The sequence below is a fragment of the Corvus cornix genome, chromosome 1A (assembly GCF_000738735.6).
Source record: "Corvus cornix cornix isolate S_Up_H32 chromosome 1A, ASM73873v5, whole genome shotgun sequence".
NCBI lineage: Eukaryota > Metazoa > Chordata > Aves > Passeriformes > Corvidae > Corvus > Corvus cornix.
Window position 1 is genome coordinate 153,245 of NC_047057.1, and position 13,896 is coordinate 167,140.

Sequence of the window (13,896 nt, forward strand, 5' to 3'; positions counted from 1 at the left end):
TTGGGGGGCCCCACCATGGGTCAAGGTGCCCCCTTCCAGGGTCAGGGTGCCCCCAGGACCCACCTGCTGCAGCGGGGTGTACTTGACAGTGTAGGAATAGTCGTGATTGTCGATGACCTCGAAGTCAGCAACAGCCGGGCCAGGCCCCGTCCCCATGAACCGCACGTCCAGGGGAGCCTTCCCTGCCCCCCGCGTCTGCACGCGGAAGTGGGTTGGGGTCCCCACCTCCACCCCTGCACCACATCGTCAAGTCACTGTAGGACCCATGGCACCCACAGGACCCACAGTCCCTGCCCCACAGCACCCAGAAGTGGGTGGGGGTCCCCACCTCCACCCCTGCACCCCATTGTCAGCCAATGCAGGACCCACGGCACTCACAGCACCCATCACCCCCAGCCCATGTCCCCCATCCCCACCCCACTGCCCCTGGCCCCTCACCTGTCCGGCTCAGCCCAGGTCCCTCAGCTTTGACCTTGGTGGCATCATGGGATGGATCCACCTTGATGCGGAAGGGGCTGGAGGGGATCTCCTGGGGACCAAAACCAGAGCACAGTGACACAGCGGCACCACGGGGTCGAAGCTCCAGCCCCACCTGGCCCTTGGGGGCTGGGGGCACCCCACAGAGTGGGGGATGGGCCCTCAGGGATGTGGGGCAGTCCCAGAACTCTCACCTGGTTGGCAAAGAGCACCATGATGGTGTAGAGCCCCGCGCCCGGCGCTGTGTACTTGACCGTGAAGGTGTCATTGTCATTCTTAATGATGTCAAAGTCAATGTCCGCCTCGAGCGGCCCCACCACTCCTGGGGCGCACTTGATGCCAATGCTGACGTCACCTGTGGGGTTGGCCGGGTCAGTGGCACCCACTCGCCAGGGGGACACCAAGGAGTGGAACCAGGCACATGGGGCAGAGGGCTGGATCAGGACTGGGGCTGATGGACAGGATCAGGGTTGATGGACCGGGATCAGAGATTATGGACCAGGGATGCAGGTGCAGGAACAGGGATGCAGGCCCAGGAATCCTGGACCAGGAGCAGGGACAACGGACCAGGAGCAGGGATGCAGGATCAGGGAAGTTGGACCAGGGATGCAGGACCAGGACCAGAATTGATGGGCTCAGAATGAAGGACCCTTGATCCAGGGATGATGGAGCAGGACCAGCGGCAATGGTCCAGGACCAGGGATGCTGGCCCAGGGACACAGGCCTCATGCCCTCAGAGAAGTTCACAGGGTGTCCCCCTCCATGGCACCCACCCTGTCCAGCCTCGCTGCAGTCCACAGTGAAGTAGGTGGGCTCGTTGGCCTTCAGCCCCGTCTTCTCCACACCCGGCCCGTGGACTTTCACCCTGCTGGGGTGGCTGCCCTCACCCACGCTCACCTGTGGGCCCACAGTGTCACATGTGGGGCAGGGGCACGGACCCCTCCTTCCCTGGCACCCCATGGGACTGGGACCTCCAACCCTGCCACTGGCACCCTGCCTCCCTCCAACCACTCCAGACTCCCATCCCCAGTACTTCAGGGGACCTCCGACCCCTCCCCAGCACCCTATAGGTCTGGGACCCCCATCCCCACATCCAGCACCCCATGAGACCCCCCTCTCCAACCACATCACCCCATGGGCTCCCAGCCCCACCCTGGCCCCCCATCCCCACAGGACCCCTGTGCCCCACATCTGACACCTTAACACCCTCCATGACTAGCACCCCCTCCCATAGCCACCCCAGCACCCCATGGGCCCCCTATGACACCCACACGGAAGGGGCTGTTGGGGGTGTTGACTCCCCCCCAGGCGACGATGACCGTGTGCTTCATGGCCTTGGTGGGGACGTAGATGCAGTGGAAGGTGCCATCACCATTGTCCTTCACCTTGATGTCAATAGGGAAGCCCTCGGCGTCCTGTGACCAGCAGTGGGAAGGTGAGGGAACCCAACGGCACTCAGTGTTGGCCAACGGCACCCAACAGCACCCAACGGTACTCGGTGTTGGCCAACAGCACCCAACGGCGCCCAACAGCACCCAATGGCACTCAGTGTTGGCCAACAGCACCCAACAGCACCCAATGGTACTCGGTGCTGGCCAACGGCACCCAACAGCGCCCAACACACTCAGTGTTGGCCAACGGCACCCAGTGGTGCCCAGCGGTCCCCAACAGCACCCAGTAGTGCTCAAGGGCACCCAATGGCGCCCAACAACACTAAATGGAACCCAACAGTGTTCAACAGCACTCAGAGGTGCTCAACACCACCCAATGTCACTCAACAGCACCCAGCACCACTCCATGGCCCCCAGCACCACCCAACAGCCCCCCTACAGTTCCCACCTGTGCATAGAGCTTGAGGGGCCCCTTGCCGGCACCACGGGCGTCGATGGTAAACTCGGCTGGGCGGTCCACGATGCAGCCAGTGGGCTCCAGGCCCGGCCCGAAGGCCTTCACCTGTGGAGACGGGGTTAGGAGGATGCAATGGGGTGCTTGCACCCCCAGCACCCACAGGTGAGGTGTAATGGGGTGCAGTGGGGCACAGCAGGGCACTATGGGGAACAAGGGCACAGTGGGGATCTGTGGGTTGCCGTGGGCTGCAGCACCTTGTCGGGCCAGGAGTCGGGGGGAGCGGGGCGGATGTCAGCCATGAAAGGGCTGTCCCGGATGTCCTCGTCGTCACAGACCACGTGCACAGCATAGAGCCCTGGCTCCGTGGGCCAGTACCGCACATCGCACGAGCCATCGCCCTTGTCGTCACACTCGATGCGCGCCTGGGATGGGCCCTCGATGGAGAACCCTGGGGGCACCGCAGCCACCGTTACCCTGTGCCCATGCCAGGAGCCCCAGACCCCATCCTTGTCCCCGCTCTGTGCCCATGCCCCCAGCAGGGTGCCACCTAACATGTCTTTATGTCCCCACAGTGGGGACCTTGAGAGCATTGTCCCCTCTCTGTGACCACGTCCCCAGGGTGGCACCACCCATGTCCCCACGACCCCACTGGGGCCAACCCCAACCCCAGCCTGCCCCATGTCCCCACCTCTGTGTGCCTGTGTCACCCCAGCAGTTGGGGACCCCACCATGGCACCCATCCTCCAGCCTGTCCCCACGTCCCCAGTGGGGTTTCACCCACTCCCTGCCCTTGTCCCCGCCACAGTGACACTCCTCAGAGTGCTGTATCCCCTCATGGCGCCCCCCCATTCTGTCCCCATGTCCCCAACAGGATGTCACCCACTCATGCTCTTGTCCCCACCATGTAGCTCCCCACCCTGTTCCCACCACACTACCCCCAACCCTGTCCTCATGTCCCCACCATGGTGCCCCTGACCCTCTCTCCATGTTCCCCCCTTCAGGGCTCACACAGGGTCCCCACCACAGTGCCCCCCACCTCCACATCCCCCCGGCTCACCAAGGGTCCCCACTTCAGTGCCGATGGCCTCAACCACGAAGTCTGCGGGGCGTCCCACAACCCCGCCCTCGAGCCCCGGCCCCCAGGCCCGGACCTTCTGTGCCCCTGGCTGGGGGGACACCTGCACCTCAAACGGGCTGGGGGGAACACGTAGGTGTGAGGGGGGGCTGTAACACACCTGTACACCCCCACTCCCACACACCTGCGCCTCGAGCAGGCTGGGGGGAATAGAGGGGAGAGGGCTATACTACACCTGCACACAGCTGCACCCCCAGCCCCCCCAAACATCTCCCACCCCTGGGGGAACACCTGCACCTCAAATAGGTTGGGGGGATAAGGGAGGGCTTGTACCCCACACACACCCCCCACATGCCCCAAAACCCCTCACCCCTCAGGGAGACATCTGCGTCTCAAATGGGCTGGGGAGGTGGAGAGGCAGTGAGGGGCGGGGCTTGTACACCACCCCTCCCCCCCGCACAAACCCACCCCACTCACTTCCCCCTGCCAGGACCCCTGCACTTGCCACTGACCTGCGGGGGATGGCGTAGCCCCCCCAGGTGATGGACACCTGGTAGCTGCCAGGCACCCGGGGCACATACTCGCACTCGTAGACGCCGTCACCGACATCCCGCACCGTCACTGGTTCCTCCGTGCCCCCTGTGGGAGGGGGTCAGACAGGGCACCCGCCCCAGGAGCACCCCCCAACCATGCACTTCCCATGGTGCCCCCCCACCCATGGTCAACCCCAGGATGCCCCTCAACCATCCAACCTCCATGGACACCCTCACGGGACCCTAACCCACACACCCACCTCCCCGTGGCCCCCCCCGGTGTCCCCCAACCCTAGACTCCCCATGGGTCTCCCATCTATATCCATCCCTCCATGGGGAACCCTGATCCATACACTCAGCCCATGGGACCCCCAGTGGGACCTTACCCACGGGCCCTCCATGGAGAACCCTATGGTGCCCCCCAACCATCCAACCCCACCGTGCTCCCCCACAGTGACACGCACCTGGTCCCCGCAGAGTCACCCGCAGGTCCCCACTGCCCGCGCCCCGTGTCAGGACCTTGAAGTCAGCCACATCCTGCACTCGGACCCCCCGTGGCTGCAGCCCCCGGCCCGTGGCCCGGACCGCTGAGGGGGTGCAGGCTGCAAACTCTCATTAGCACCCACCAGCATCCATCGGGCACTGGGAGGTCCCTGAGGAACCCCAGGGACAGGAAGGGATGGGGTGTCCCCAGGGCTGGGAGGGGCCCATGGGGATGCCTTGGGGATGCCGTGGGGACAAGGGAGTGCCATGGGGTCCTCAGGGGCACAAGGAACCAACCCCTGGGGACACCCTGGGACTGATGGGTGACACAGGGACACCCCGGGGACAGGGGTGCCAGAGGGACACCCTGGGGAGTGTGACGGGACCATGGGTTCGCCCGTGGACACTCATTGGTGTCATGGACCACCACGGTCACCACTGGGTGCCTTGGGGCCACCGTGGTCACCGCTGAGTGACAGGGGGCCTCTGATAGTTGTCATTAGCTACAGAGGTCACAAATGTTGTGGAGCCACGTGGGGACCTGGGGGGGAGCCTCACCTTCAGCCACGTTGACAGTGAAGGGGCTCCTGGGGACCTGAGCACCAGCATAGGTGACACAGATGGTGTGTGGTCCCTCGAGGACGGGCCGGTAGGTGCAGCGGAACACGTTGTCCCCTTTGTCCTCCAGCATCACCTCCACTGTGTCCCGCCGGCCCTGGGGGTCCGTGATCACCACCCCCACATCGCCCGGGCCAGCCCCTGTCACCACCAGGACACGGGCTCAGCACCATGGCCAGGCCACCATGGGGAGCCACCAGGCCATCAGATGGCCAGGCCACCATGAGGACAGGTCCCCAGGGTCACCCAGCCATGCCATGGCCCTGTCACCCTGACGACACGGTCCCACAGCCACCAGACCATCCCATGGCCATGGCACAAGGACACAGTCTTGGTGCCACTTGCCATGCCATGGCCCTGCCACCATGAGACCACCCCATGGCCATGTCACCATGAAGGCATGGCCCTAGAGCCACCAAATCATGCTACGTTGAGGCCACCTTGAGGACATGGCCCCAAAGCCACCTGGCCATGCCCTGGCCCTGGAATGAGAAGGACGTGTCCCCAAGCCACCATGAGATAATGCCATGGTCATGCCATGGCTCTGCCACTCCAAGAGCACATCCCCAGAGCCACCAGGCCACCCCATGTCATCATGAGGACATGACCTCAGTGCCACCAAGTCATGTCACAGCCACACCACCACAAGGACACGTCCTCAAAGTGTCTGGGTCATGCCATGGTCATGCCACCATGAAGGCACATCCCCAGTCACCTGGCCATGCCATGGCAACACCACCACAAGGACATGTCCCCAGAGACCCACAGCTCCCCCCGTGCCCCCACCTGCAGTGTAGATGTCGAAGTAGGTGGCCTTGTTGGCCACGTTGCCCACGGGCTCCAGGCCAGGGCCGCGTGCCGTCACCTTGGTGGCATCGCCCAGAGCCATGCCCACAGTCACCCCAAAGGGGCTCCCGTCAATGTTCTGTCCCGCGAACAGCACTGTCACCTGGAGGGCACAGGGACGTCAAGGGTATCAGGGGACCACGGCCTCCATGGCCGCACCACATCCCCCATGGACTCCCATGGAGACAGCATGTGAGACATCCCCGGGACCCCCCCTAGGATGACAACCTGAAGAGGATCCCCCAGCAGTGACCACCTCCCTGGGACTCCCTATTGCCCCCCCAGGGACTCTAATGCATAGGATACCCAAGAATCCCAACGGGACACTCCAGGGTCCCCCCCATTACAACACCTCTCCCATGGACTTCAGTGTGGCACCCCAGGGACCCTATAGGGGCACCCCAGGGCTGTCCCCAGGGGACCCCAAGGGAGCCCCCCAGGGACCCTCAAACCCCACTGTGCCAAATGTCCCTCATCCCCCTTGCAGGGGGGTGTGGGAGGGGCAGCCACCACTCTGAGAGTGGGGGAGTGTCATGGGGTGGGGGTGTCACGGGGGACATCACAGGGGGCGTGTTCTGGGGTATCATGAGGGGTGCTGCAGGGAGGGCAGCAAGAGGATGTCACAGAAGGGGTGCCTTGGGGGGGTCACCAAGGGGCTCACCTTGTGCAGCCCCCCGACCTTGGGGACATAGGTGACGCTGTATGTTCGCTTCTTGTCGTTGTTGGGGACCACCTTGGCCTGGGATGGGAAGAGACCCCAAAACCGGGGAGAGGGGGTGACACAGAGCTGGGGCACTGGGGGGTCTCCCAGAGAGGGAGACTGGGGGGATTCCCCAGACATGGAGCCAGGGTCCCCTGTACCTCCTCAGTGTGTCCCTCGGGGTCCTCAACATAGACAAGGACCTCGCCCGTCCCTGCCTCGAGGGTCTCCACCGTGAACTGGGCTGGGCGCAGCACCACATTCCCCTGTGGCTCGATGCCTGCAGGGTGGGGGGAGTGAGCACAACCCCCAGCATCCCACAACCCCCCAGGACTTGGAGGCCCCAGGTTGTCCTTGGTGGTAGCAGGGGGGTCCAGATTGTCAGTGGTGGTCTCCCGAGTATGGGTGGCTGAGCTCGAGGGGACTTTGAGGGGTCCCTGGGCATGGGGGGACTCTTGGAGAACCCTGGGTGCAGGTGGACACCCTGGGATGTCCCGCAGGTGTCCCTGGGCACAGGTAACACCCCAGGACTGGAGAGGAGTCCCTGGGCTTGGGGGGGGCCCATGGTTTACTGTCATGCCCTGACAGCCCATAGCCCCCAGGTGCTCTCTTGCACTGGGTTCCCCCTGAGCCCTCCCCATGTCCCCCACCCAGTACCCCTCTCCGTGTGCCCCCTGTGCCAGCCCCCATGTGCCCTGACCTCCCCCTGCGTGGGGTCCGTGCCCCTCATGTGTCCCATCTGTGCCAAGTCCCCAGCCTCCTGGTGCCCCCACAAACCTCCACATCCCCTCATGCCCCTCTGAGCCCCCTGAGCCCTTCGTACCGGGCCCGTAGGCACGTGCACGGCCGGGCTGGGGGGGGCGGGGGCGCAGGGGGGCCCCCGGCCGGAGCTTGGCCTTGGGGAACTGGGACAGGTACGTCATCACCGAGTGCTCGTCCACGTTGGGGTCCACGATCTCCTCGGGGGCGATCACCTGGGGGAGAAGCCCAACACCGGTCAGACCCTCCCAGCACCCCCACCCAGGAGGACCCTGCTGGGTGCACCATGCACCCCACTACCAGGAGGGACCTCCTGCCTGACCCTCCTGAGACCCCCGACACCCATCAGACCCTCCCCGCCCTGCTGGGGAATCCCCCCACACCCACACCCCTACCACACCCACAGGTGCCATGGGGTACCCCAAATGCCCAGGGAGCCCTGTGGATCCCCAAGGACGCCCCCCAGGCACACCCCTGCACCCCCAGTGTCCTCTCCCAGTGCCCCCCCATGTTCCTCCCCTGCATCCCATACCTGGGCGACAGCCAGTGCCCCCCCCATGCCCTGTACCCGGGAGACCTCCAGCGTCCCCCATGCCCTGCATTGTGCCCCATACCTGGGGGACTCCCAGCCAGTCGTCTGCCTGCTGCATGGCCTCCCGAGCGTTCTGCACCGGCTCGTTGGGGTCCCATTTCTCCCAGTCTGGGCAGAGACCTGGGGGGGCCAGAAGGGTCAGGGGTGCACCCCCATCCTGACCCTCGTCCTGACCCCCCCATCCTGCGCCTCCTCCCTTCTGCACCCAGTGCCCCCCAACATCTCCATCAGTGCCCCTCGAGCCAGCCTGGACCCCGTACCTCCCAGTACCCCTGCCAGCTGCCCCCTGTCCCACCCTCTGCCCCCAGCACCCCCCGCCCCCTACTCCCTCCTCACCGGGGGCGCAGTTTTCCCCCCCATTTGTCCCTCCCACGCCCCCCGCGCCCCCATGGCCTCCGCCCCCGCCGCGCTCCTTACCCGGGGCGCAGTTGTCCACCAGCGCTCCCAGCGCTTTCCCGTCGCGCCAGTCGCGATTGAAGTTGGTGATGGGCAGCTGCGGCACCTTGTGCTGGATCCAGCCCAGCAGCCGCTGCTTGGGGGTCTGGCGGCGGCCTTCGTCGTCGTCCTCCTCCTCCCACATCGGCATCGAGATGGAATAGTGCAGGATGAGGGTCCAGATCAGCCCCAGGATCAGCTTCAGGTTCCCGTCCACGATTGCCTTGCTGTCTGCGGGGGCGAAACGGGGGGGCTGAACCCCGAGATCCCTCGGAACCCCCCCCGGGGCACCCCGACATCCTGCGGGACCTGCCGGGGGCACCCCGACACCCTACAGACCCCGACACTCCACACCATCCCCCGGGGCACCCCGACATCCTGTGGAACCCGCCGGGGGGACCCCCGCACCCTGAGAGCCCCGAGCCCGGGATCAGCTTCAGGGTCCCGTCCCGGCTGTCTGCGGGAAGGGGGGATAATGGGAGGACCCGCCTGGGGCTCCTCGAAACCCCACAGCACCACCATAGGGACCCCGACACCCCACGGCAGTGCCACGGGACCCTGCACCCCAACACCTTCCTGGGGACACCCCGGGGCACAGGAAGTGAGGGCTGAACCCCGACACCCGCCTGGGAACAGCCCGACGCCCCGGGGCAAAGGAGGGGGTCCCTGTTGTGGGCCTGGGGATTCCCCGACACTGCCCCATGTCCTCCCCGAGTATCCTACACCGTGCGGGGGGACCCCAGTAGCCTGCCAGGAAGTGCCTGGTGGGGGCACAACACTGGCAGCACCCGGGGGGTCCCCAAGTGAGCACCCTGGGGGTCCCCTGACCGCCCGCGGCACCCTGGGGTGCCACACCCCTGACCTCCCCAAGGGATTCCTTGAGTGCCAGGATGGGGAAACTGAGGCAGGGGACGGCTGGGGGGGGAGGGGGCCCGAGGCATCCCGGTCCCTCCCCCACCGCCCTGCGGAGCGGACCCTCCCCCGCTCCCTTCCCCCGCCACTTCCCCCCACGAGCGATCGCGTTTCAGGGAGGAAATGGGGGAGATGTGGGAGTGGGCGGGACAAGCCCCTCCCCTCCGGGAGCTCCCGGGGAGCCAACACCTGGGAGATCCCCAAAACTTGGGGTCACATCTGGGGGGGGGGAGGGGGGAGGCACGGGAGGGAGCAAAGACACGCGTGGGGAGGGGGAGGTGACACCGCGGGAGGGGGTCTGGCACCCCCCGGGCCCGGGTGTGCGAGGGGGGCTGTGCACGAACGTGTGTGCGGGGGGGCTGCGAGCCCTCCCCCCGTGCCGGGGGGGTGACCCTGCAGCTGTCGGGTGGGGGTGGGCGCTGGGGCCCCGCGAGGGGCGCGGGAGCGTGCGAGGGCCGGTCCCCCCCGCGCTGAGCTCACCGCGCGCGGCCCCGAGCCAAGCGTGAGCTCAGCCCCCCCGCACGGCCCCTCGCACCAGGGCCGGACCCCCCCGGCTCTGCCCGGCCCGGCGCGGGGTCAGCCCGCAGCCCGCACGGCCCTTGCACGCTCGCCCCTTGCACACGTCCACAGCCCCACGGCTGCGTCCAGCCTTGCACACTCACCCCCATTCCCATTCCTCCACTGCTCTTGCACACTCATCCCGCTCCTGCTCCTCTGTCACCCCTCCCCTTGCACAATCATCCTCATTCTCATCTGTCCATCGGCCTTGCTCTTGCACACTCATCCTCCATTCCCATTTATGAATCACCCTACTCTTGCACACTCACCTACGGGCCCATCCTCATTTGTCCATCATGCCCCTTTCACAGCCATCCTTCAGTCCCACTCCTCCATCCCCCACCCTTGCACTCTCATCCTCTTCACACTCATCCATCTCCTCACACACTCACCCACATCCCCACTTGTCCACCCCTGCCCTTGTACACTCACCCTCAATTTCCCATCCCTCCGTCACACCAACCCTTGCACACTCATTTCTCATTTGTCCACTGGCCTTGCCCTTGCACGCTCATCGCCAGCCCCATCCTCGCTCCTCTGTTCTCACAGTCACCCGATTCCCACTCCACCACCACTGCCCCTGCCCTTGCACACTCACCATTCCCGTTCCTCTTCCACCCTCCAGCACATTCGCCCTTTCCCCCCTCACACGCCCCTTGCACACCCACCCATGGACACTGTTCCCCCCCGCATGCCCCTTGCACACCCACCAATGGACACGAGCTTGATGTGCTCCCGCTCCAGGAACTCGAGGGCCACCGAGACGTTCTCCAGCTTCATCTGGCGGAAGTTGGGGCGCGGGTGGTGCTTGCGCCCCATCTTTTTCTGGCTGAGCACCTCGAGCAGCGCGATGAGGCGCAGCCCGTCACTCAGGTCACGCTGCAGGTCCACGATGCGCTTCTGCACACACTTGAGGTGCTCATTGCACCAGCGCGTGAACGTGTTCTGCTGGATCTTCTTCCAGGGCGCGTCCTCTGCAAGGTCCTTCTCGGTGGCTGGGAGCTCCTCGGGGTCCTCACCCGGTGCTGCCTCAAAAGTAGAGTTCATCCTGGAGGGGCTGGGGGGGTCCTCGATGAGCAGGGGGTTTGCTGAGTGGTGTGGAGGGTCCTGAGTGGGGGTGGGGGGGTTAGTCCTGGGTCACTCCTGGTGCTGGGTGGGAGTCCTGGGTCAGTCCCAGTGTCCTGAAGGGATCCTGGTCCCGTGGGTGTGGGTCCCAAATCACTGTGGGAGTCCTGGGTCAACGTGGGTGCCCGGGGTGAGGGTTCTGGGTCCCGGTGGCAAAGCCGGTGCTGGGGGACGGTGTCCTGGGTTGGGGACGGTGTCCTGGGTCAGAGCTGGTGTCCTGGGTGGGGGCCCTGGGTGGGTGCTGGTGCCCGCTATGGGGTCCCGGTGCTGGGGGACGGCGTCCTGGGTCAGTCCCGGTTCCTGGGTGGGGGTCCAGGTGGGTGTCTGTGTCCTGGATGGGGTCCCAGTTCCCGGAGATGGGGGACGGTGTCCTCGGTCAGTCCCAGTGCTCAGGGAGGGTCCCGGTTCCCGGGGTCAGTACGGGTGCCTGGGGACGGGGTCCCGTCTCAGTCCCGGTGTCCCGAGAGGGTCTCGCTGCTCGGTTCCGGTGTCCCGGGTAGGCGTCCCTATTCCCGGAATCGGGGGCTGGTGTCCTGGGTCTGTCCCGGTACAAGTTCCCGGTGCTGGGGTTGGTTCCCGGTGGGTTCCCGGAGCGGAGCGGCGGGTCCCGGAGGGATGGGGGGTCCGGTGGGTTCCCGGGTCGGTTTCCGATGAGTTCCCGGAGCGGCGGTTCGCGGTGGGGTCCTGAGTGTTCGCGCTGCTTTCCAGGAGGGTTCCTGGGCCGGGGGCGACGGCGGCAAGTGGCGGGGCCGGGGGGCGGCGGCGGCTTTAAGCGCTGCCCCGGCCCGGCCCGCCCCGTCCCGGGGAGGGACCGACCAGGAGGGACGGAAAGACCGCCCGAGCGGTCAGGGGGCGGGGGGCCCGGCCGTCGCTATTTATAGCCCCGGCCTCACACCCGGACCCCCAGATACCGGCACCCCCAAAATCCCCGGACTTCGGCACTCCCCAAACCTCGCACTCCGGGACCCTCAAAACCCCGGAATCCGGCACCTCCCAAACCCCGGATCCCAGCACACCCCGGACCCCCAAACCCCGGCACCCCCGAAACTCCCAAATGCCAGCAGTTCCGAAAACGCACAGACAGCAGCGCCCCTAAGTCTCCGACATCCCTAAAACCTCAGTAACCTCAAACACTGGCACACCCAAACACCGACACTCCCAAATATTGACACCCCAAAACGCCGGCACCCACAAACCCCCAGACACCAACTCCCCAAAACAGTAACCCCAAACAACCGGCACACCCAAACACTGACACTCACAAATAGAAACACCCCAAAATACCGGCACCCACAAACTTCCAAACAGTGGCACCCCAACACCCCAAAACTCCCCAAATTCCCTAAAGTCCAGTGCCACAAACTCCTAAACTCTGGCACCTCAAAACCCCCACCCCCCGCCCCCAGACATTGGCACCCCCAAACCCTTTGCATGCTGAACCACTGGCATGCCTGAACTTCGGCATCCTCAAAACTCAGCACCACCAAACCTCGGCCCTCGAGTACCCCAGCCTCCCTACCCTGAAACACTGGTACCCCAAATCCTGGCACCCAGACATCCCCGAAACTGTGACGCCCCAAAACCCCACAACCCTGGAACCCCAAAATCTAGGCACCCCCAAACTCCAAAATCCACCCCCAATAATCCCAAATACCTGCAACCTCGACACCCCAAAACCCCAGCACCCTATAGCCCGGGCACCCCAACACCCTGTTATCCTGATATACCTGTACCTTGATACCCCAACACTGCAGGCACCCCAATACCGCAGCCCCCCAGCAGCGCAACACACCCCAAAACACCCCGCAAAGATGCCCCCTAAACTTACTCGGAACCCCCTCACTCCTCCCTTCCCACTTGGGAACCCCGGAAAAACTCACATAAAAATCCTCGCCCAGCCCCCAGGGGCACAACGGAGATCCCACAAACCCTCTCAGGATCCCCCTCCGGGGAAACCCACCGGGACACCCCCCCCCAGAACCACCCCCGGCGTGGAACCCCCACCCAGCACCCCCCGGTTGCACCCCACTCCCCCCCGGTGACTCCAGCTGTGGTCCCCCTGGCCGTGCCTCAGTTTCCCCATAGCAGCGACACATGCCTGGGCAGGGGGTTCGGTCATATTTGGGGGCGACCCCTGAACCCCGCTGCCCCCCGAAACTCTCTTGTGTCCCCCCCCACTCCAGACGCCCGAGGCCTTCTCGAGACCCCTGAGAGGGGCGTGCGGGGACACTTGGGTGACCCACATCTGGGTCCTTTTGGGGGGGTAATTTGGGGGGTATCGTGTTCCCCCCTGTTCCGGTGCCTGCCCTGGAAGCTTCCAGCGGTGGGGGGGGGGGGGGGGGTGCGGTGTGGGTGCACCCCGAGGTGACAACGGGTGACAGGGGGGTGACGTGGGGGGGTGACGTGGGGGGGGTGACGTGGTGGCGCCTGCGCCAACACCTAAAAATAACCTGCCGAGTCAGAGCCACGCACCGGCACCCAAAATACCCGGGGGGGCACGCGGTGGGGGGGCACCCCAACACACCATCACCCAAAATATCCCGGGGGAGGGGGCTGGGGGGCACGCAACGGGGGTGGAGGTGAAACGCCAAGGGGTCCCCCACCGGGACCTTCAAACCCATGGCAGGTGTAGGAAGGGGAGCGAGTAGATTGTTTGGGGGGTCAGGGTGGTCTGGGACGTGGGGGTCAGGATTTTTGGGGAGGTCAAGGGTTGTCCAGGAGGGTCTAAGCAGTCAGGGCGCTCCAGGGGGGTCAGTATAGTCCAGGATGGGGGTTCAGGATGCTGCCGGGGCAGGTCAGGGGGAGCCAGGGGGGCCAGGGTGCTTCGCAGGGCGTCCCGGTGCCCTCTGGAGTCGGGGCAGAGGAAGATGATGGTGGAGACAATGATGAAGGGACAAAGGACTTGGCTCCGCCAGTGTCTCCTGGGGAGGAGACA

General features: G+C 65.4%; 1 protein-coding gene across 1 annotated transcript in view; it reads right to left on the reverse strand.

Annotated features, from left to right (window-relative positions):
- FLNC (filamin C) overlaps positions 1 to 11,718 on the reverse strand; it is a 30,488-nt gene extending 18,770 nt beyond the window's left edge. Inside the window, 18 exon segments of the mRNA XM_039571154.1 lie at positions 64 to 233; positions 439 to 529; positions 672 to 832; positions 1,251 to 1,374; positions 1,749 to 1,892; positions 2,317 to 2,430; positions 2,580 to 2,773; positions 3,383 to 3,519; positions 3,913 to 4,039; positions 4,398 to 4,535; positions 4,975 to 5,175; positions 5,821 to 5,983; positions 6,542 to 6,619; positions 6,742 to 6,860; positions 7,404 to 7,554; positions 7,954 to 8,051; positions 8,349 to 8,597; positions 10,547 to 11,718. Of these exon segments, the coding sequence (XP_039427088.1) occupies positions 64 to 233; positions 439 to 529; positions 672 to 832; positions 1,251 to 1,374; positions 1,749 to 1,892; positions 2,317 to 2,430; positions 2,580 to 2,773; positions 3,383 to 3,519; positions 3,913 to 4,039; positions 4,398 to 4,535; positions 4,975 to 5,175; positions 5,821 to 5,983; positions 6,542 to 6,619; positions 6,742 to 6,860; positions 7,404 to 7,554; positions 7,954 to 8,051; positions 8,349 to 8,597; positions 10,547 to 10,883 (2,796 nt within the window). The 5' untranslated portion in view covers positions 10,884 to 11,718.
- Between the last annotated feature and the right edge of the window lie 2,178 nt (positions 11,719 to 13,896).